This window comes from Chlorocebus sabaeus, chromosome 6 (assembly GCF_047675955.1).
Source record: "Chlorocebus sabaeus isolate Y175 chromosome 6, mChlSab1.0.hap1, whole genome shotgun sequence".
NCBI classification, from domain to species: Eukaryota; Metazoa; Chordata; class Mammalia; order Primates; family Cercopithecidae; genus Chlorocebus; species Chlorocebus sabaeus.
Window position 1 is genome coordinate 17,602,572 of NC_132909.1, and position 19,311 is coordinate 17,621,882.

General features: G+C 50.2%; 2 protein-coding genes across 4 annotated transcripts; one reads left to right on the forward strand and one right to left on the reverse strand.

The window, feature by feature from the left end:
- Positions 1-7,841, reverse strand: DMRTC2 (DMRT like family C2). Of its 2 annotated transcripts, XM_007996931.3 has the most exons (9): positions 7,659-7,841; positions 5,138-5,365; positions 4,909-5,054; positions 4,268-4,344; positions 3,821-4,001; positions 3,540-3,666; positions 1,955-2,015; positions 1,627-1,801; positions 1-733 (listed from the first exon to the last, which is right to left on the reverse strand). In XM_007996931.3, the coding sequence occupies exons 2-9, from the start codon at positions 5,359-5,361 to the stop codon at positions 621-623; spliced, it is 1,104 nt and encodes a 367-aa protein (XP_007995122.2). In that variant the 5' UTR covers positions 5,362-5,365; positions 7,659-7,841; the 3' UTR covers positions 1-620. The 2 variants fall into 2 exon arrangements, with proteins under 2 accessions (XP_007995122.2, XP_007995119.2); XM_007996928.2 differs by lacking the exon at positions 7,659-7,841 and having other exon boundaries at positions 547-733; positions 1,627-2,015; positions 5,138-5,361.
- Positions 7,842-8,075: 234 nt separating this feature from the next.
- LYPD4 (LY6/PLAUR domain containing 4) lies at positions 8,076-15,334 on the forward strand. Of its 2 annotated transcripts, none has more exons than XM_037991323.2 (5): positions 8,076-9,167; positions 13,008-13,188; positions 13,383-13,526; positions 14,119-14,445; positions 15,063-15,334. In XM_037991323.2, exons 2-5 carry the CDS (start codon positions 13,128-13,130, stop codon positions 15,263-15,265), a joined length of 735 nt encoding a protein of 244 aa, XP_037847251.2. In that variant the 5' UTR covers positions 8,076-9,167; positions 13,008-13,127; the 3' UTR covers positions 15,266-15,334. The 2 variants fall into 2 exon arrangements, with proteins under 2 accessions (XP_037847251.2, XP_072872512.1); XM_073016411.1 differs by lacking the exon at positions 13,383-13,526 and adding an exon at positions 12,830-12,905 and having other exon boundaries at positions 8,105-9,167; positions 13,008-13,227.
- Positions 15,335-19,311: the final 3,977 nt, after the last annotated feature.

Below are 19,311 nucleotides of genomic sequence, written 5' to 3' on the forward strand. Positions count from 1 at the left end.
TATTTCTTTACATCATTTTTTCTTATTTGGACAAAGAAAAAAATCCAAGTTTGCCTTTATCTATGGTAGCTATTGGATAACTGATTTTTCACTTTGAGAAGTGAATTGAACAAGTCCTTTCTGTCAGTCTGGATAGACTAGGTTAGGCTGTGGTAACAATCCCCAAATCTCAGTGGCTTAAAACAACAAAGGTTTATTTCTTGCTTACTCACACAAACCTAGACACAAAATGAAAACACTCTACTGTTTTCACATGCATGGAGACAGACATGAGTGCATAGGTACGTACAGAATCATGGAATCCTGGGATATAAACTCATGCAAACACGTTTATAGATACTGGTCAGCCTAAATAGCACAACTCTCTCTTTATTGGGGATTTCAAGAGATCCCAGGACCCAAGAAGGGTACAAGAATATCCACCATCAGCCAAGGAAATGCCCACACTACCAAAGGAACTGAAAGCTAATGAAGCACCTGAAAGCTTAAATAAACAAAAAAGCCCGAAGCTTGTACTACATTAAATTCCATGCATAAATCTCTAAGTAAAGCACTAAATATACAGTGCCAGCAGGCTGTCACCTCCCTGCCACAGCAAGGCAGCCTCCATCTCCAGGTTTCTAGCTCAGGAGGGAGATGGACCCCAGACGGCCAATATGCAGAGCAACGGAGGGGGCTGGGCTGGGTCGAAGACAGGGGCCAACAGGCTGGAATCCTCTTCCTCCAGCAGGAGCTACAGGCAAGAAGGAACGGGCAGGATGAGGTCACATCCGTTTTTCCTCCTAGCAACCCCCTCTTTTTACCGAATCCAATCCAGGCCTCATCATTGTTCTCCTGGATGATTTCACAGACCTCCTTGCTAATTTTTCCACCTCTAGTCTTGCCTCCTCCAAACCCTTCATCAAAGCCATCTGCTTGTCTTTCTAAAGCTCAGGGTCTCTGAGTTTGTCCTTGCTTAGTTCAGAAATGTTCCCTGGCTCCCCTTCATGTACAGTTGCTGGTCTAGACACCTAAGCCTGGCATGCCGGGTCTCCAATATCAGAAGCCTCTCCAGCCTCCTTTCCCTCTGTTCTAGCAGTTGCTCCAAGCCAGTTTGTCCAATTCACTATTTGGACAGGAGAATTCGCAGCTTTCCCTGTCTGTCCCCCTAGGTGTTTCTCACTCTTCAAGGTTCCTCCAGTCTTCTCCAGGTTTGTCACTGAGCCTTGTGAAGGCATCCAGGTTCCCCAACTAGAACGGAAGCTCCTTGAAGGCATTTATCAGACCTCCTCCCAGGCCAGACCCCACTCCAGACTTCAGCAGGCAGCCTGGGTCCAGAGACAGAGTGTTGGGTTCCCTACCACTGTCTCGCTGTATGCCCTTAGGCAAGTCCCTGCCTTTCTCAGGGCCCCACTTTCCTTGATATCAAGAAATTTGCTGTCAAGTGCCAAACTGATAAAATTGATTCGCTGAATAACTCTCAACTGCAATCCCAGGGGCCATGCTGAGGAGCTTGGTTGGGGTCCTGGGCCTGAAGACGTTCAACCTGCTGACCCCCTCATCTCCTTGGTTAGTCCCTGTGTACTTCAGTGACCTCCATTTCCCAGCCATCCCTATCCCATCCTCTCCTTTCATGGAACACATTACCTGGTGGGCCACAGGGGTGAAGCAGGGAGATCCAGGCAGGGTTAGGGGGCACAGAAGGGGTCACACGAGGAGCCTGGGATGAATCTTTCAGCCCCACGAGGGCTTCAGCTGCCTCTTGCTGCAGCTGCCGCTCTGAGGGGGCAGATGTCCGGGCCAGGCGAGAGGCTCCAGAGGCCTGCAAGGGAAAGGGAGACAAGCAGACTGGGAACCCCACCTTCTGCCTACCCTCTAAGTGTTCCTCAGCCCCTGCTTCCTTCAGTTTCCTGCTTTTCCCTTCCCCAGGCTCAACCTCCTCCCAGGACCCTAGATCCCACTTCTTTCCCAGGACCTGTGGCTGTAGCTGAAGAGGGTCTGGGGTGCCACAGGGCTGGAGTATCAGAGTTGAGTGTCTAGAAACAAGGAGAGAAGATGCCAGGGTGGTTAAACACATGAACAGACATGCACACATTGAAAGAGGGGCAGGGTTTTGCCATGTTTTTATCTGGGAATTTGAGAGCCTGCTGGGCCATTAAGCTGTGTCTTGATTTATTTTATTTTCAGTAAAGTAAAAATCCTTGCCAGCTTTTTCCTCCCAGGGCTACTGTGACGATTATGGGAAATCACTGGTGTCTTTTTTTCTTTTTTCTTTTGAGACAAGGTCTTGCTCTGTTACCTAGGCTGGAGTGCAGTAGCGGTGTGATCATAGCTCACCATAAGCTTGAATTCCTGGGCCTACACCATCTTCCCACCTCAGCCTCCTAAGCAGCTAGGAAAACAGGTGTGCACCACCATTCCTGGCTGTTTTACTTTTTTGGTAGAGACGAGGTCTCACGCAGTTACTCAGGTGGTCTCAAACTCTTGGCCTCAAGCAATCCTCCCACCTCAGTCTCCCAAAGTGTTGGGATTATAGGTGTGAGCCACTAGGCCCCGTTGTATTTCAACTACAAAAACACTAATGACCGCAACACCCAAATCCAACCCACTTATAAAAATAATCAACCACTCCCTCATTGACCTACCCACCCCATCTAACATTTCCATATGATGAAACTTTGGCTCACTCCCCACCTGATGTCAGTTTTTAAAAAACACCTAGAAGACTGGGATTACTGTCCCTGCCCTATCAGAGTCTGGGTCCCATTCCCCCAGTTCCCCAATCCCCACAGAACTTGAAGGAGAGCTTGGCTCACCTTTGGGAAGCTTTCCCTAATGTCCTCTGGCCCCTCTCCTGGGTCTCTGAGGCTCTCGTCATCACTGCGCCCCCATATCAGGAGGCAATCTTACCCCATCAAATCTGTCTAAGCAGATATAACAGCTACCATTAAAGGGTCTATTCCATACATTATTGCTAATTCTTTTGTTTTGTTTTGTTTTTTGAGATGGAGTCTTGCTCTGTCGCCCACCCTGGAGTGCAGGTGGCAATCTCAGCTCACTATAAGCTCCACCTCCTGGGTTCACGCTATTCTCCTGCCTCAGCCTCCCGAGCAGCTGGGACTACAGGCACCCGCCACCACGCCTGGCTAATTTTTTTTTGTATTTTTAGTAGAGACAGGGTTCCATCATGTTAGCCATGATGGTCTGGATCTCCTGACCTCATGATCTGCCCACCTCAGCCTCCCAAAGTGCTGGGATTACTTTACAAAGATTACAAAGGCTTGAGCCACCGAGCGCAGTCCATTACTGCTAATTCTTACAACAACCAGAGAGGTAAGTAATAGTGTCTCCAATTTACTGATAGAAAAATAGGCTCAGAGAGGTAAAGATAATTGTCCAAAGCATCATGGCTAGGAAATGGCAGTACTAGGAGAGCTCTGCCTTGCCTATTAGTCAGAGACCTTTTCATCTTTATTATCCACTGTGGTTGGACACCAGCACTGTGGTTGGACACAGCACAGGCTTAGGCTCATGATACACATCCTTCTCTCCCTACTCACGTGCGGGGTTGGCTAGGGGGCCCTTGGGGCTCTCCAGAAAGAGGAGCTGTCAGTACTGGGTGAGATCCTGGGCAGGTGGTGAAGGGCCCATGAGTGGGCAGCTGGAGGGAAGTGCCAGGGTCAAAGCCTAATGAGAATAAAAGAACACAGAGTGTATAGGGGTCAAGGTCATAGTTTCTTTCCTCCCTCTTCCCATGTGTGCTTTCTTCCTCTTCCCTCTCCAATAAGTAGCAGATTGGCACTCAAATATCTGTTGAATGAATGTTGAATTATCATCTTACCAGGGAAGGGAGGCAGAGAGAGAGCAGGTTCTTGGTATAGCAAGCGGCACACCACTGGTGGTGGCATGGAGAGGCCTGGAGGCAGCCAGTGTCCAGGAACCCAAGGGCCAGGAGGCACCGGAGTCCAGGACAAGGGCAAGGCTTCCGGGGGATGGCTGAGCAGCAGAGGCCCACAGGAGTTCTGTAGGGGCAGAGGGCACACGCTGGAGTTGGGTACAAGGCTGAAGAAGGATTGAGTGTATTCTGGGATGCGGGCAGAACCCCAAAACTTTAGAGCTGGGAGGCCCTCATTTTCCCCTCATTTTGCCTAGAGAAGAGCAGTGATTTGACCAGATTACACGGCAAACCAGGGCTGGGGCTAGAACCCAGGTGTTGAGGGCACAGAAGAAAGGGTCTGGGTAGGAACTAGGGTGGGGGATACTTTCTCAGGCCCCAGCCTCTCCTTACCTTCCCAGGAGGTGTTGGTGCCAGCAGGACTGCCCCATGGGGGGTCTGAGGCTGGGGTGCTATGTTCTCCTTTCCAGCTGTGAAGGACCAGGGAGAGCTCTAATAAGCCCTTTCTCCTGACTCCTATCCTACCCCAGACAGTTCTCATCTTCCCCATTTAGCCCTTTTTTTTTTTTTTGAGATGGAGTCTTGCTCTGTTGCCCAGGCTGGAGTGCAGTGGCGCGATCTTGGTTCACTACAACTTCCACCTCCCAGGTTCAAGTGATTCTCCTGCTTCAGCCTCCTGAGTAGCTGGGACTACAGGTGTGCGCCACTAAGCCCAGCTAAGTTTTGAATTTTAGTAGAGACGGGGTTTCACCATATTGGCCAGGATGGTCTCGATCTCTTGACCTCGTGGTCTGCCTGCCTTAGCCTCCCAAAGTGCTGGGATTACAGGCGTGAGCCACTGCGCCTGGCCTCTAGCTCATTTTTGACCCACAGAACTTGCTGCATTCTCTCAATGCTGGGACAGCCGAGGCTGAGGGAGTAGAAACCCTTAGTTCAAGGTCGCACACTAATTCAGCGGCGGGGCTGGGCCTCTTTTTCCCACATCTGCCTCCTACACCCAAACCCCTGCCCCGTCGCTGGCCAGAGACACTCACAGGGGACCTGTGGTCGAGTAGTTCCCTTTCTGAAGTGGTTGGGAGCTTTGGGAGAGGCTTCCCCTCTCCTCAGCAGCTGCTTCTTTAGCTGCGCCTCCTGCTGCCTACGCAAGGCCACCTGGGCAGCCATGACCCTGCGGCGCTCCCTAAAAGTGGGGAGTTGTGAGTCAAAGGTCAGTCACCCTTTGGAGGAGGCCCATCCTCCTCCCCTCCCAGACCTCATACTCACAGGATGAGGACACATTTGTGACACTCGCAAGCCTGGAAGAGGCAGAGGCGCTTGTGGCCCTTGAGGTGGGCGGTGACACCGTGGTTGCGGCAGCGGGCGCAGGTTGGAGAGCGGCTGATGGCTCTCCTGGGGATCAGCTCTGTGCCCTGGGGGTCTCTGGTCTCATTCCGGGGGGCAGAGTCTGACGGGCAGTGGTAGCCAGCAGGCATGTCACTGGGTTCCATGGATCTAGGGGCAGGAGTGGAGGGTGAGCATAGCCAGGTGGGCCCGCCCCAACAACCCTCCTGCCTTGGAGACCACACCTGCAGGTCTCCATCCTGCCCCTCTTTAGACCCCGCCCTGATCCTGGCTTCTTCCCCGGCTTTCTCCCCTCTTTACCCCATGACCTTTCTCAGGTATCTTCCTTCTTCAGAAACCCTTCTCCTCTTCCTCTTTTTTTTTTTTTTTGAGATGGAGTCTCACTCTGTCTCCCAGGCTGGAGTGCAGTGGCACCATCATCTTGGCTCGCTGCAACCTCCACCACCCCGTTCAAGCGATTCTCCTGCCTCAGCCTCCTGAGTAGCTGGGATTACAGGCATGAGCCACCATGCCCGGCTATTTTTTTCTTTTTTTTGTATGTTTAGTAGAGATGGTGTTTCACCATGTCGGCCAGGCTGGTCTTGAATTCCTGGCCTCAAGTGATCTGCCTGTCTCGGCCTCCCAAAGTGCTGGAATTACAGCCACTGCACTCGCCTCCCCCTTTTTTAAATTAAAAATTTTTTAGGCCGGGAGCGGTGGCTCAAGCCTGTAATCCCAGCACTTTGGGAGGCTGAGGCAGGCGGATCACGAGGTCAGGAGATCAAGATCATCCTGGCTAACACGGTGAAACCCCGTCTCTACTAAAAATACAAAAAATTAGCTGGGCGTGGCAGTGGCGGGCGCCTGTAGTCCCAGCTACTTGGGAGGCTGAGGCAGGAGAATGGCATGAACCCGGGAGGCGGAGCTGGCAGTGAGCCGTGATTGTGCCACTGCACTCTAGCCTCGGTGACAGAGCAAGATTCCGTCTCAAAAAAATTTTTTTTTTTTTTAATTGTTTATTTTTATTTTCATAGAGACAAGGTCTCACTATGTTTCCCAGGCTGGTCTCGAACTCCTGGGCTCAAGTGATCCTCCTGCCTTGGCCTCTCACAGTGCTAGGATCACAGGCACGAGCTGCTGTGCCTGGCCTTCTGTATTCTTTCAATTCAAACATTCTTTTCTTTCAGTCCAAACACCTTCCCACCCACACACACATCCCAGGTTCTGGCCTACTCATGTCCTCCCATACCGCTTCAGCGAGTACTACACCCCCTTTTCACAAGCACCCTGTTCCATCCCAACAGTGTTTCCTGGCATCCTCTTCAATAACGCTCACCCCACTGTCATGCATTTATCCAATGCCTACCAATAGTTTTATGCCCCTTTCAATTCTTAGTTCAATTTCAATTCTTAGTCTCATCTATGCCCTGCAAAGCAACTGCCTCCTTGCATTCCTTCAGTCTTTTGTTCTTGTACCCCTTTAAATCAGAACCCTCTCTTACACCCCCAATAATTACATTATTCTCATGGATTCCCTGCTCCACTGTCTTTTTTTTTTTTTTTTTTTAATTGACAGGGTCTCGCTCTGTTGCCCAGGCTGGAGCGCAGTGGCGTGATCATGGCTCACTGCAGCCTGTACCTCCTGAGCTCAAGCAATCCTCCCGCCGCAGCCTCCTGAGTAGCTGGGACCACAGGCTGGAGCCACTGCGCTCGGCTCCCCTGTCCCACTTTCTTTTTTTTTGTTTTGAGATGGAGTCTTGCTCTGTAGCCCAGGCTGGAGTGCAGTGGTGCGATCCCGGCTCACTGCAACCTCCGCCTCCTGGGTTCAAGCAATTCTGCCTCAGCCTCCCAAGTATCTGGGATTACAGGCCTGGACCACCATGCCCATCTAATTTTTGTATTTTTAGTAGAGACAGGGTTTCACCATGTTGGCCAGGCTGGTCTTGAATTCCTGACCTCAAGTGACCTGTCTGCTTCGGCCTCCCAAAGTGTTGGGATTACAGGCGTGAGCCACCACACCCGCCACCTGCCCCACTTTCGAGTTATTTTCCTTCATTCCTTCATTAATTCCACAAATGGTTACTGAGCCCCTGTCATGTGCTAGGCCCTGATCTGGGCCAAAAACCTTCTCCTCGGGGCACTAATGTCTCTCTTGCGCCCACACATTATTCAGGTTTTTGCGTAAACCCGTGCGGTTGCTGTGTCCAGCACTTCCTGCTCCTGTGCCCACTCCCAACAATTAATTTCATGCATTTCCCCCTCCCCCCTTCCTGTGCCCCAGGGAACGAGTGGAGCACGGGGAACGCGCCAAGGGGCCCGCGAGGCGGGGAAGGGGAGAGGGGGCGCGAGGGCGGGAGGGGCGCGAGGAGGAGGCGAGGGGATGCCTGGGGTAGGGAGTCCAGCTAAGAGGGAGGAGGATGGAAAGGCAGGAGGGGCCGTGTTCGTGCAGCTGGTTCACGGTTACCACAGCCTCCAATGGAGTCAGATTCAGTCAAGAAGACGCCAAGGACACTGCGAGAAAGTGGCCAGAGGAACGGCCAAGCTCGCGCTGCTTTTCTTGCCCTATCTCACAAGGACCAATGAACTTCAAGCATCGCCTCTGTCCGCCCAGGCAGAGGACCAATGCGGTTTGAGATCCTGAACTGATGTCCCGCCCCTTCCCTTCTGCCAGCTTCTTGGCGCGCAAGACTATCAGTCCTGCCAATAGCGCTTCGAGTTGAGCCTCGCACCACCCCTGCCCCTCCCTCCGCACGTCATGCCTGGCCAGACTGTCTTTCCTCTTTCAAGGCAGGTGGCCAATGGGGCGTCGAGTACCCCTTCTTGGACCGAGGCTGGCCCCGCCCCCCAGGAACGGCCCGCCTGGCCCCGCCCCCGGGGCGTTGACTAAGCCCGGTCTGCCCACGGGTAGCCTCGCTTCTGGCCTTTGCGTGCCTTCTACCTTGACTTCGCGAGTGGCTTGTTTTTGCTGCGTGGACTCCCGCGTTTTCTGTTATTTCTCTTCTGGTGTCCCACAACTCCTGAGCTACCCTTCTTTTATGCGTTCTCTCCCAGCCCTGTGATTTCCCTGCTTGCTTAGCAGGCCCTCCTTCCTCAGATTGCACCCCTTTCCTTGTGTCTCCCACGCTGCCTTTGTGTCAGTTGTGATTTTCCTAATCTCTGATTTTCCCAATCTCTGATTTTCCGTTTCTCTCGGACCTATTTTCTCCCGTGCTTCATTCCCTGATAGCCTGGCCCCTTCCCCGCTTCCTTCGCTACCCGGGACGCCTCTAGTTTTTCTGAATTTCTGGCTGGCTCCACCCTCCGCGTTCATCTTCCTCAAGAGTTCACCCCTCTAGGGGCTCCTCTGTGTAATCGTCGCCTTCTCTGGGTATCTCTGTGAGCTCCGTCTCACGCCATCCCGCCATCTTCTCTGCCTTGGCCCCTTTTCTCTGTGCAGCCCGCTCTGTGTCCCTTTTTCCCCCCTCTGAGATCGACTCCTCTTCTCCCTGAGAACCCCGCCTTTGTGCCCCACTCCTCATTTTCCTACGCCTCCCTCTCTCTGCTGGTCCTCTGTCTCCCTGCAAGGTTTCATTCCATCAATTTGTTTGTCTTTTGTAGGGGTGGCATCCCCTCTTGACTACTGCTCCATCCTTTTTTTTATTTTTATTTTTTTTGCTTGAGAATTTCATTTCAGTCTTTTCTGGTTGCGTCTCCACTTGTACTCAGCTCGTTGAGTCCAGTTGTTTTGCATCTCAGGCTGGCGTGTGCCATCTTCTCTGATTGGCCTAGTCCCCGCCGCCGTGAGATCCTTTGTCAGCCTTCGTTTCTCTTACCTGTGTCCCAGCTTTTCTGTGGGTCTTAGCACCTTTCTTGGCCACAGATTTCTGGGTTACAGAGCACGTGTGTCTGAGGCGTTGCAGACAGAAAAGGGTGGCCGACGTGACCTCTAGCTGGACTGCTGGGCAGGGGAGCTGTCCTATATAAAATTGGAAAGGTTGGGTGGCGCTGATCTGGGGTGGGGTGGCGTCGGGGGAGGCTTAAAGGCCAGCTAAAGAGGATGAACTTGATCCTTTAGGTAGTGGAGAGAGAGTGAGAGGAAGTGGGTGTGGGAGGGAGGGATGGTGGTGGAGGAACAGGGTAACCAACAATTATAAAGAGCTTAGCATTTGCCTAACACTTATGATAATAATTTTATTGATCTTCACAATGACCCTATGAAATGTATTATACTCCATTTTATAAACAAGGTAGTAGGCTCTGAGTTCAACAAATTGGACAGCTAGTAAGGGAAGTGAGTAAAGATTCCAACCTGGGTCTCCGAGGCCAAGGTCTATGATCTTTGTACCCCCTCCTGCACTGTTACTTTCCACCAATTCCCCGCTTTCATTCCCTAACCTTCTTATAGGCAGTTCTCATTCTGAGGTGGTTAATAATATGTATCTTTTGGTTTATGTGTGTGTTCTCCCAGGATGCTTGTAGTGTTTTTTTTTTTTAAGAGATGGGGTTTTCCCATATTGGCCAGTCTGGCCCCAAACTCCTGGCCTGAAGTGAACTGCCTGCCTCGGCCTCCCAAAGTGCTGGGATCACAGGCATGAACCACCACACCCAACCTGTGTTTGAGTTTTTAATTTATGCAAGTGATACTGTGTTATCTACTATTTAAAATAATCAGCACTCTGCTTTTACAATCTATCCATGTATACATTCTGTCATTCTGTCATTATGCGTACTTTTTTTTTTTTTTTTTTTAAGATAGAGTTTCACTCTTACTGCCCAGGCTGGGGTGTGATGGTGTGATCTCGGCTCACTGCACCCTCCACCTCCCGGGTTCAAGTGATTCTCCTGCTGCTACAGCCTCTTGAGTAGCTGGGATTACAGGCTCCCACCACCACACTCGACTAATTTTTGTATTTTTAGTAGTCGGGGTTTTGCCATGTTGACCAGGCTGGTCTTGAACTCCTGACCTCAAGTGATCGGCCCACCTCAGCCTCCCAAAGTGCTGGGATTACAGGCGTGAGCCGCTGCGTCCTGCCTTACATCCTGTGTACATCTAATCAACTGCTTCCAACTCCTGTGTGATATTCCATAGTGTACATCCCCAGCATGTTTTGCATCCACTTGGTCTCAGAGAGGGAAGCTCCCATTGTCTCAACCTACCATCACCACAATAATGCTGCATTCACTGGGCACAGGAGCTCATGCCTGTAATCCCAGAACTTTGGGAGGCCTAGGTGGGTGGATTGCTTGAGCCCAGGAGTTTGATAACAGCTGGGGCAACGTGGAAAAACCCCATCTCTACAAAGCTAGGCGTGTTGGCGCACACCTGTGGTCCCAGCTATTTGGGTGGCTGATGTGAGAGGATTGCTTGAACCTGGCAGGTAGGGGCTGCAGTGAGCACAACTGCCCTCCAGCTTGGGCAACAGAGCGAGACCCTGTCTCAGAAAAAAGAAAATGCTCCATTATTGTGCATGTTCCTTTGTAGATGAAGGTGGAAATTTTTGTAATACCTATGTAGGGTATACTAGAAATGGGTATTCATAAACCCAATTTGACCATGTAGTGTCAGACCCCTACAATGCTGCTTTGGGCCCGAGATCCTGGTCAGAACTCTCAGCTCCTGTGTTTCTCAGAGTCCAGAAATAGTGTCTTATTCCCCAGCCCTCCACATAATCCCATGAGCAGCAGGGGCCAAGGATTGCTTTATCTCCACATTCCTGCCAACACTTGTTTTTTCCCAGCTTTCTGATCCTTAGCAGTATGATAGACGTACAACTTGATGGATTGCATTTCTCTGGTTATTGTTGGGTTTGTGCATTTCTTCACTTTGTTTGTTTTGTTTTTTTTTGAGACAGGGTCTTGTTCTGTTGCCTGGGCTGGAGTGCAGTGGCATGATCTCGGCTCACTGCAACCTCCAGCTTCCGGGTTCAAGCGATCCTCCCGCCTTAGCCTCCATGGTAGCTGGGACTACAGGCACGCACCACCATGCCTGGCTAATTTTTGTATTTTTAGTAGAGAGAGTGTTTCAACTTGTTGGCCAGGCTGGTCTCGAACTCCTGACCTTGTGATCTGAGGCTAAAGCGATCCTTGAACATTAGCCTCCTGAGTAGCTGGGAATACAGGCACCTCCATGCTTGGCTAATTTTTAAACTTTTTTTTTTTTTGGTGTAGACAGGGTGTTGCCCAGGCTGGTCTCAAACTACTGACCTCGAGCAATCCTCCTGGCTCAGCCTCCCAAAACACTGGAATTACTGGCATGAGCCACTGTGTTGCCCAGGCTGGTCTTGAACTCCTGACCTCAAGGGATCCTCCTGGCTCAGCCTCCCAAAGCACTGGGATTAGAGGCATGAGCCACTGTGCCAGCTTGCATCGTCTCCCTTGATCAGATTTGCCAGGGAACTAACTCAATCTTTTCATAAAATGGATCTTTTTTGTAATGATGTTTGTTGTTGTTTACTATTTCATTGATTTCTGCTATCATCCTTATTTCCATTATTTTTTCGGGTAGGAGAGATTTGCTTTGTTGCTCCTTATACAATTTCTTGAACTAATTCGTGAACGTATTTATTTTTTAATGCTTCATATTTCCTGATACATGTATTTAAAAGTATAAATTTACTTCTAAATACTGCATTAGCTGCTGTGTCTCAAATTTTGATGTATATATTTTAAAAACCCTTTAATTTTGAAATGATTATTGGCTTACAGGAAGTTGCAAAAGTGGTACATAGAGTCCCTTGAGTCCTTCCTCCAGCTTTCCTATAGGGGCATCTTATATAACCATAGTATACAAGCAAGAAATTGACATTTGTACAATACTGTTTGTACAATCTCTACTCACTGCAACCTCCATCCCCGGGGCTCAAGTGGTCCTCCCACCTCAGCCTCCCAAGTGGCTGGGACCACAGGTGCATGCCACCACGCCTGGCCAATTTTTGTATATTTTGTAAAGATGGCCTTTTGTCGTGATGCCTGGGCTGGTGTACAGTACTCTTTAACTAGACTTCAGACCTTATTCAGTTTTCAGCAGATTTTACATGCACTTATGTGTGTGTATGTGTGTGTGTGTGTCTGTGTGTGTGTGTGTCTGTGTGTGTGTGTGTCTGTGTCTATGTCTGTGTGTGAATGTGTGTGTTATGTAGTATGTTTATTATTATTAAGTTCTAAATACTTTTTTTAAAAAAAACGGAGTCCCTATCTGCTGCCCAGGCTGGAGTGCAGTGGCGCGATCTCAGTTCACTGCAACCCCCGCCTCCTGGGTTCAAGCGATTCTCGTGCTTCAGCCTCCTGAGTAGCTGGCACTATAGGCTCGTGCCACCACCCCTGGATAATTTATATTTTATAGTAGAGATGGGGTTTTACCTTGTTGGCAGGCTGGTCTTGGACTCCTGACCTCAGGTGATCCGCCTGCCTCAGCCTCCCAAAGTGACGGGATTACAGGTGTGAGCCACCGCTCCTGACCTCAGTTCTAAATACTTTTAAATTTCCATATTGAACCAAGGGTTATTTAGTGATATGTTAACTTACACACACACACACACACACACACACACACACACACACACACACGAGTTTGAAGCATCTATTTGTTGCTCTGATCTCATTGCCTCTGGCTGGAGAACAGCCTGCATTATCAATAAGCCAGGATTCTCTGCTCAGCACCTTGTCCAATGGGAGGACGTAAGTGGGAGAGTGAGAGTCCTGCTTTGAGAAGCTAACATGGTGGGTGGTGCAGGTTAGACTGGAGGGCGGATAGTGGAGATGGGAAGACCTGTGATCCAGAAGGTCTGAGGGAGCCTATATCCCAGAAGCTGACGCAATCAACTTTCTGCTCCAGCAACAGTGACCCAGAGACAGGTGGACAAAGAATTTGGGGACTGACAGGAACTGAGCTTGGGATCCAGACTGAAACTGATTTCAGACTGACCTCTAGCACCCAGGACCCAGACACAGGACCATGGGACCCCAGCATTTGAGACTTGTGTTCTGCCTTCTGGGGGCCATCTCCACTCTGCCTCGTATGTCCTGTGGGGCTGGATGCTATAAGACCCAGAAAGGTGGGAGGCTGGATTCATGTCACTGGTGGAAGGAGGGCTGGGTATCTAGGTTTCGATGGGGACAGGACCTATGGGGACTGAACTCTTGGTTGGCAGTTCAAGGGCTCAGAAGGTGATGTGAGGGGCCAATGACTGGGAGAGCATTCTCTTTTTAGGGGTTGGAGCTCTTTTGTGCTATGAAGCAACAGCCTCAAGATTCAGAGCTGTTGCTTTCCATAACTGGAAGTGGCTTCTGATGAGGAACATGGTGTGTAAGCTGCAAGAGGGCTGCGAGGAGACGCTAGTGTTCATTGAGACAGGTGAAGCAGGTTAAGTTTGATCCATTTCCTTTTGCTTGCTCTTCTGACCCCCAGCTCTGCTCCCAGCACCCAGGGACTCTAGACTGGAATTCCACATAGTTACTAAATATATAAACAATTTTTTTTTGAGATGGGGAGTCTTACTATGTTGCCCAGGCTGGTCTCAAAACTCCTGAGCTCAAGTGATCTGCCCACTTTGGCCTCCCAAAGTGTCAGGATTACAGGCATGAGCCACTGTGCCTGGCCATTATTTATGTTCTGGATAATGTCAGACACTGGCAGGAGAGGAGCACAGCTCCACTGGTTGTGGTGTGGACTGGATAAGTGGGTAGAGTGGAGGTGAACAGATCCCTGGAGGAGGGCACAAGGGAGAGAGGAGTGGGGGGGGGTGGTCCTGCACAGGAAGAATGAGGAGATCCAGATGGAGACCCCAGCATCTGAGCCCTGTGCAGCTGCACTGAGTGAACACGGGTTGGGGAAGGAGGCAAAGATTGTGACAGGCAGGGTGGGTGCAGAAAGAGCTGGGGGGAGGGAGGACTCTGGGTGAGGCCAGTGACACTAATCCGAGCTCTCTTAATCCTCTGCTCCTCAGGGACTGCAAGGGGAGTTGTGGGCTTTAAAGGCTGCAGCTCATCTTCGTCTTACCCTGCACAAATCTCCTACCTTGTCTCCCCACCCGGAGTGTCCATTGCCTCCTATAGTCGCGTCTGCCGGTCTTATCTCTGCAACAACCTCACCAGTTTGCAGCCTTTTGTGAAACTCAAGGCCAGCGCTCCTAAGTCTATCATATCTGCTTCCCGTAGCTGCCCGACCTGTGTGGGCGAGCACACGAGGGATTGCCTCCCAAATTTTGTCACCACTGATTCTTGCCCCTTGGCTGCCTCTACGTGTTACAGTTCCACCTTAAAACTTCAGGCAGGTGAGAGGAAAGGAATTTTGTTTATCAAATGCCTACTCTGCCAGGTGCTGTCCAGCACCTTCACATCTCAGAGAGGCTGGTGGGATCCGGAGGTGGGATTGGGGTTGCAAGGGACAGGGCGTATGAATTCCAAGGAAGAAGGGGAAGGTGCCTGGTGCCTAAGTCTCTGATGGGAGAGCAGGTGTTCTGGTTTGTGAGGGGCCTCTGGGAAGAAGGCAGGGGTCTTTTATTTATTTATTTATTTATTTATTTATTTATTTATTTATTTTTGAGATGGAGTCTTGCTCTGTTGCCCAGGTTGGAGTGCAGTGGTCTGATCTCGGCCCACTGCAACCTCTGCCTCCCAGGTTCAAGTGATTCTCACACCCCAGCCTCCTAAGTAGCTGTGATTATAGGCATGTGCCACCATGCCTGGCTAATTTTTGTATTTTTAAGGGAGATGGGGTTTTGCCATGTTGGCCAGGCTAGTCGGGACCTCCTGGCCTCAAGTCCTCGAGTGATCCACCTGCCTCGGCCTCCCAAAGTGCTGGGATTACAGGGTGAGCCACTGCACCTGGCTAAAGGCAGGGCTCTTAAGTCTTGAAAGTGTTCCTGACTTCTCCCTCTCTTCCTTACAGGGTTTCTCAATACCACCTTCCTCCTCATGGGCTGTGCTCGTGAACATAACCAGCTTTTAGCGGATTTTCATCATATTGGGAGCATCAAAGTGACCGAGGTCCTCAACATCTTAGAGAAGTCTCAGATTGTTGGTGCAGCATCCTCCAGGCAAGGTCCTGCTTGGGGTGTCCTCTTAGGCCTCCTGTTTGCCTTCAGGGACTGACCATCTAACTGCACCCGACAAGCACACAGACTCTTTCACATAACAAATAAAATAGCAGAGTTCCCTTTCTGCGTTGTCCTGTGGTCCATGAGAGTGCAGAGGTGAGGAAGGTGTGAGGAAGGCCAAGCATGTCCAGGGAGTTGGGGACCCAGGAAGAGGAGCCTGGCAAAGTGACAGTGTCCTGCCCAGCAGCTAGGGGAGCTGAAATAGTCCTTTTCTCCTTCCCCTTCCTCTGGAGGCTTGCGCTCCAGCCTGGGTTCAGCTACTGATCAAGGTCTGATTTCTGAGACCCTGGCCAAATCTCTCCCTTTTTATGGGCCTCAGTTTCCTCCTCTTTAAAAGAAAGGGTCTTATGAGTTAGAGAAGAGTCTCCTCAGGCCAATTTTTTTTTCTTCCTTTTTTTGAGATGGGGGTCTGTCTCACTATGTTGCCTGGTCCGGTCTCGAATCTTTGGCCTCAAGTGATCCTCCTGCCTCAGCCTCCTTGGTAGCTGGGATTTCACATGGGAGCTACTGTGTTTGGCCACCAGGGTGATTATTATCTGGGATTACTTATTGAGTAGCTACTCTGTATGCCAGACACTGTGCTAGTATCTGTGCTAGTGTTTTACATACAGGATATCATTTAATCCTCACAAGACCTCCGTGAGGCAGCTTTTATCTCTATTTTGCAAAGAGGAAACTGGCTCTAGGAGGTGAAACCTGCTCAAAGTAGCATCTCCCTTACCTCCCCTGCAGATTTCTGTCCCTGCTGAGGGAATTTCGTTGAGAGATTGGAGAACTGAGATGATTTTATCTGCTCAGTAGTTTTTTTTTTTGGTAAGTTGGGAAATATGGAAGAGAGAGGAAAGAGCAGGGCTGGCGTGGTTGTTTTTTACCCGGAGTTCAGGTTCTGGGCTCCTAGGAAAGGAGAACAGTGTGATTCTTGTCTCTGGCCGTAAGGGGGCAGCAGATACACTCACCCTGCAACTTCATGCCTTTTAATGAGTGTGTGAGTGTGTGTGTGTGTGTGTGTGTGTGTGAGTTTGTGTGTTTAGGGGTGGGAAGTAGGGAATGCAGAGTCTCTGTGTCAGGCCATTTATGTGTGGAAACTCAGTTTATTTCTCTCTACTATCTTGTGAGGTTTAAAGGCGGTGACTTAGGGTACCTTTACTGTGGGTTAGGCATTTTCTGTGCATTACCTCATTCATCCTTACTACAACCTTATTAAATAGATGTTGTCGCCTCTGTGTTTGCATTTTACAGGCGAGGACACAGGCTTAACCCCTCAAGGCCACGAAGCCCACCTTTGTTAGTGGCTTGAGCAAGTGGGGTCTGAAGCACAGGTGGCCTGCACCTGGCCTCAGAAGTGGAACTGGTATGAGGTTTTGGTTACCATGGACCTCCATGACCCCCATGACCAATCTAGGTTCTGGAAGGGGTGGTTAGGAAGCCAGAATAGTCACAGCAAGTGGGATAGGGCTGGGTGGAGACCAGTGAGCCTATGACAAGAGGCCTTAGGTCACAGAGGGAGGTTTTAGTAGATGAGTTTTATCAGCAGGCTTCGCCCACCTCTTCCTAACATCTGACCAACTGGCCTGTTAGTTTTAGAAGGCTGAGCTGAGGCCTGGGTGGGCCAAGGTATACTTTCACAGATTGTCTTCAACCCACTAGCCAAGGTGGTTGAAGACATCAATGATCTTCAAAGGGAATGGACAAGTCAAAGGAAATGGTGTCCTACGTGTCCCAAATGGACGGCTTAATCCTGATACCAGGGACAGGACATATTAACTACATACAAAGGGTTATATGTAACAAAAATATTGGATATAGAGTGTGATTTAACAAATCCCAAGGACTCATCACCTAGCCCAAGAAATGGAGCATCAGGAGTAACTTGCTTTTTCCCACTGTGTTGTAGGCAGAGACAGTGGCTTGAGTCTTAGAGGTAGGGACATTCACTGTGAAGCTGGAGCAGACTCAGCCTCTCCAAGGTCATACTTTGGCTACAGAAAACAGTCCTGCCAGGGGTGTCAACAACCCTCGCCAACAACCCTAACATTTAGTCATGTGCACAGGGCTCACGACAAACACATTATAAAAGAATCAGGTTCTCCCTCATTGCGTCTTTCTCAGGCAGAACAGACTGGGTGGCTTTTCCTGGCAGTTTCTTCTTCCCATCTGTGTGCTCCCTGCAGCAGTGTTTGCAGATGACCCTTCCAGGGTCACTATCCATGGTGCTGATGTCCATGAACTATTGAAGGGCTGGTGAGTTGTGATCTTCCAGTCACATCTCTTTTATTGTTTGTTTTTCTTTTCTTTTGTTTTCTTTTTTCTTTTCCTTTTTTTTTTTTTTTTTCTGAGATGGAGTCTCACTCTGTCAACCAGGTTGAAGTGTAGTGGCATGATTTTGGCTTACTGCAACCTCCACCTCCCAGGTTCAAGTGATTCTCCTGCCTCAGCCTCCCGAGTAGCTGGGATTACAGGCATGTGCCACCATGCCTGGCTAATTTTTGTATTTTTAGTAGAGACGGTGTTTCGGCATGTTGGTCAGGCTGGTCTCAAACTCCTGACCTCAGGTGATCCACTCCCGTCGGCCTCCCAAAGTGCTGGGATTACAGGTGTGAGACATCACACCTGGCCACATCTCTCATTCTTAACAACTGAGCTTGTCACTGAGGAGAAGGTGGAGAGGTACTAGGGGCATGGAGAGCCCTCTGTCTCCCTCTCTCAGGACTTGGATGGTGCTGGGGATGTCACTACAAAAACTGACGCCACAGTCAGGATAACCCTATCCAGGTGCCCATGTGTAGTTTGTAGTGAACAATCATGATAAAATGGCCTTGAGAGGAGTGAAGGATAGAACAAGCACCTCTCAAAGATGCACACATCCTCATCCCAAGATGTGTGAATACGGCACATGGTAAAAGACACTTAGCAGATAAATGAAGGATAATGACATGGGGAGATTATTGCGGTTTATCCAGGTGGGTCCAAAATAACCACAAGTCCCTTCCTTACGAGAGAGGGAGGCAGGGAAGTCAGTGAGGATGGAGGCACAGCACAGAGAGGTTTCAAGATGCTGTACTTCTCGCTTTGAAGATGGAGGAAGGGGCCAAAGTTAAGGATGCAGGCAGCCTCTAGTAATTGGAAAAGGTGAGGGAGCAGACTTTTCCCTGGAGCTGCCAGGAAGAACACAGCCAAGTGGACACATTGTTGTTGTTTTATGCCACTAAGTTTAGCAATGGAGTTGTCATCTCTGTTGCCCAGGCCGGCATGCAGTGGTGTGATCAGAGCTCATTGCAGCCTCAACCTCCTGGGCTCAAGCGATCCTCCCGCTTCAACCTCCTGAGTAGTTGGGACCAAGGCACACACCAACATGCCTGGCCTGTGGGAATTTGTCACAGCATCAACAGGAAACTGACACAAGAGATGTCACCTTGTCTCATCTGACGACGTGTGCAGGCGGGCTAAGGAATCATTTAGAGCTAAATCCTCATGTAAATTTACAGGTTGTTTTTCCTTTTCCCATCTCATGGCAAACAATCCTGGGCAGTGGCAGAACATCCTCAGGAACCATGGCTCTGTGCTTTAGTGCAGGGACCAGCCTGATTGTGGGAAGGTGGCACCTGGTCTGAGTGAACCTCCATGAGATCATTACACTCCCCGGGGCCCTCAGGAAGGACAGAGAACCTCTGGCCCAGGTATGTGGTGGAGCTGCAGGTGAGGCCTGAGTGGAGGGCCCTGCAGGCCAAGGAGAAGAGGAGACAGGTGGTCCCATTGCCACAGGAGACTGCGTGAGCTTTAGGTGAGACAGCCCTGTGTCTCTGACCTGGAAGCTCCTGTGTGGACAGGAGGATTGTTCAGTGAGATCCATGCCAGGGGGTAAAGTGGGAACCGATGGGAAATGATGGGCTAGAGTCCCAGGTAGTGTCTGGATCTTACTCCAGGACTAAATTCTGGGTCTGTCCTCCCCTTGATTACTCTGACAGCCCCTCTGTGTATCCCCTAATATGAGTAAAGATGTCCTGAGCGCTGGCCTTTTTGACAGAGAGTAAACCCAGTGGC

Bases quoted from the DNA above. Each gene is read 5' to 3' on its own strand.
- LYPD4 (XM_037991323.2), top strand. From the start codon at position 13,128: ATGGGACCCCAGCATTTGAGACTTGTGTTCTGCCTTCTGGGGGCCATC. The intron at 13,527-14,118 runs GTGAAGCAGGTT...TCTGCTCCTCAG, and splicing joins GCTAGTGTTCATTGAGACAG to GGACTGCAAGGGGAGTTGTG. The intron at 14,446-15,062 runs GTGAGAGGAAAG...TCTTCCTTACAG, and splicing joins CACCTTAAAACTTCAGGCAG to GGTTTCTCAATACCACCTTC.
- DMRTC2 (XM_007996928.2), bottom strand. From the start codon at position 5,361: ATGGAACCCAGTGACATGCCTGCTGGCTACCACTGCCCGTCAGACTCT. The intron at 4,345-4,908 runs GTGAGTGTCTCT...GGTCCTTCACAG, and splicing joins TACTCGACCACAGGTCCCCT to CTGGAAAGGAGAACATAGCA. The intron at 3,667-3,820 runs GTAAGATGATAA...TATTCTCATTAG, and splicing joins CTCTCTGCCTCCCTTCCCTG to GCTTTGACCCTGGCACTTCC.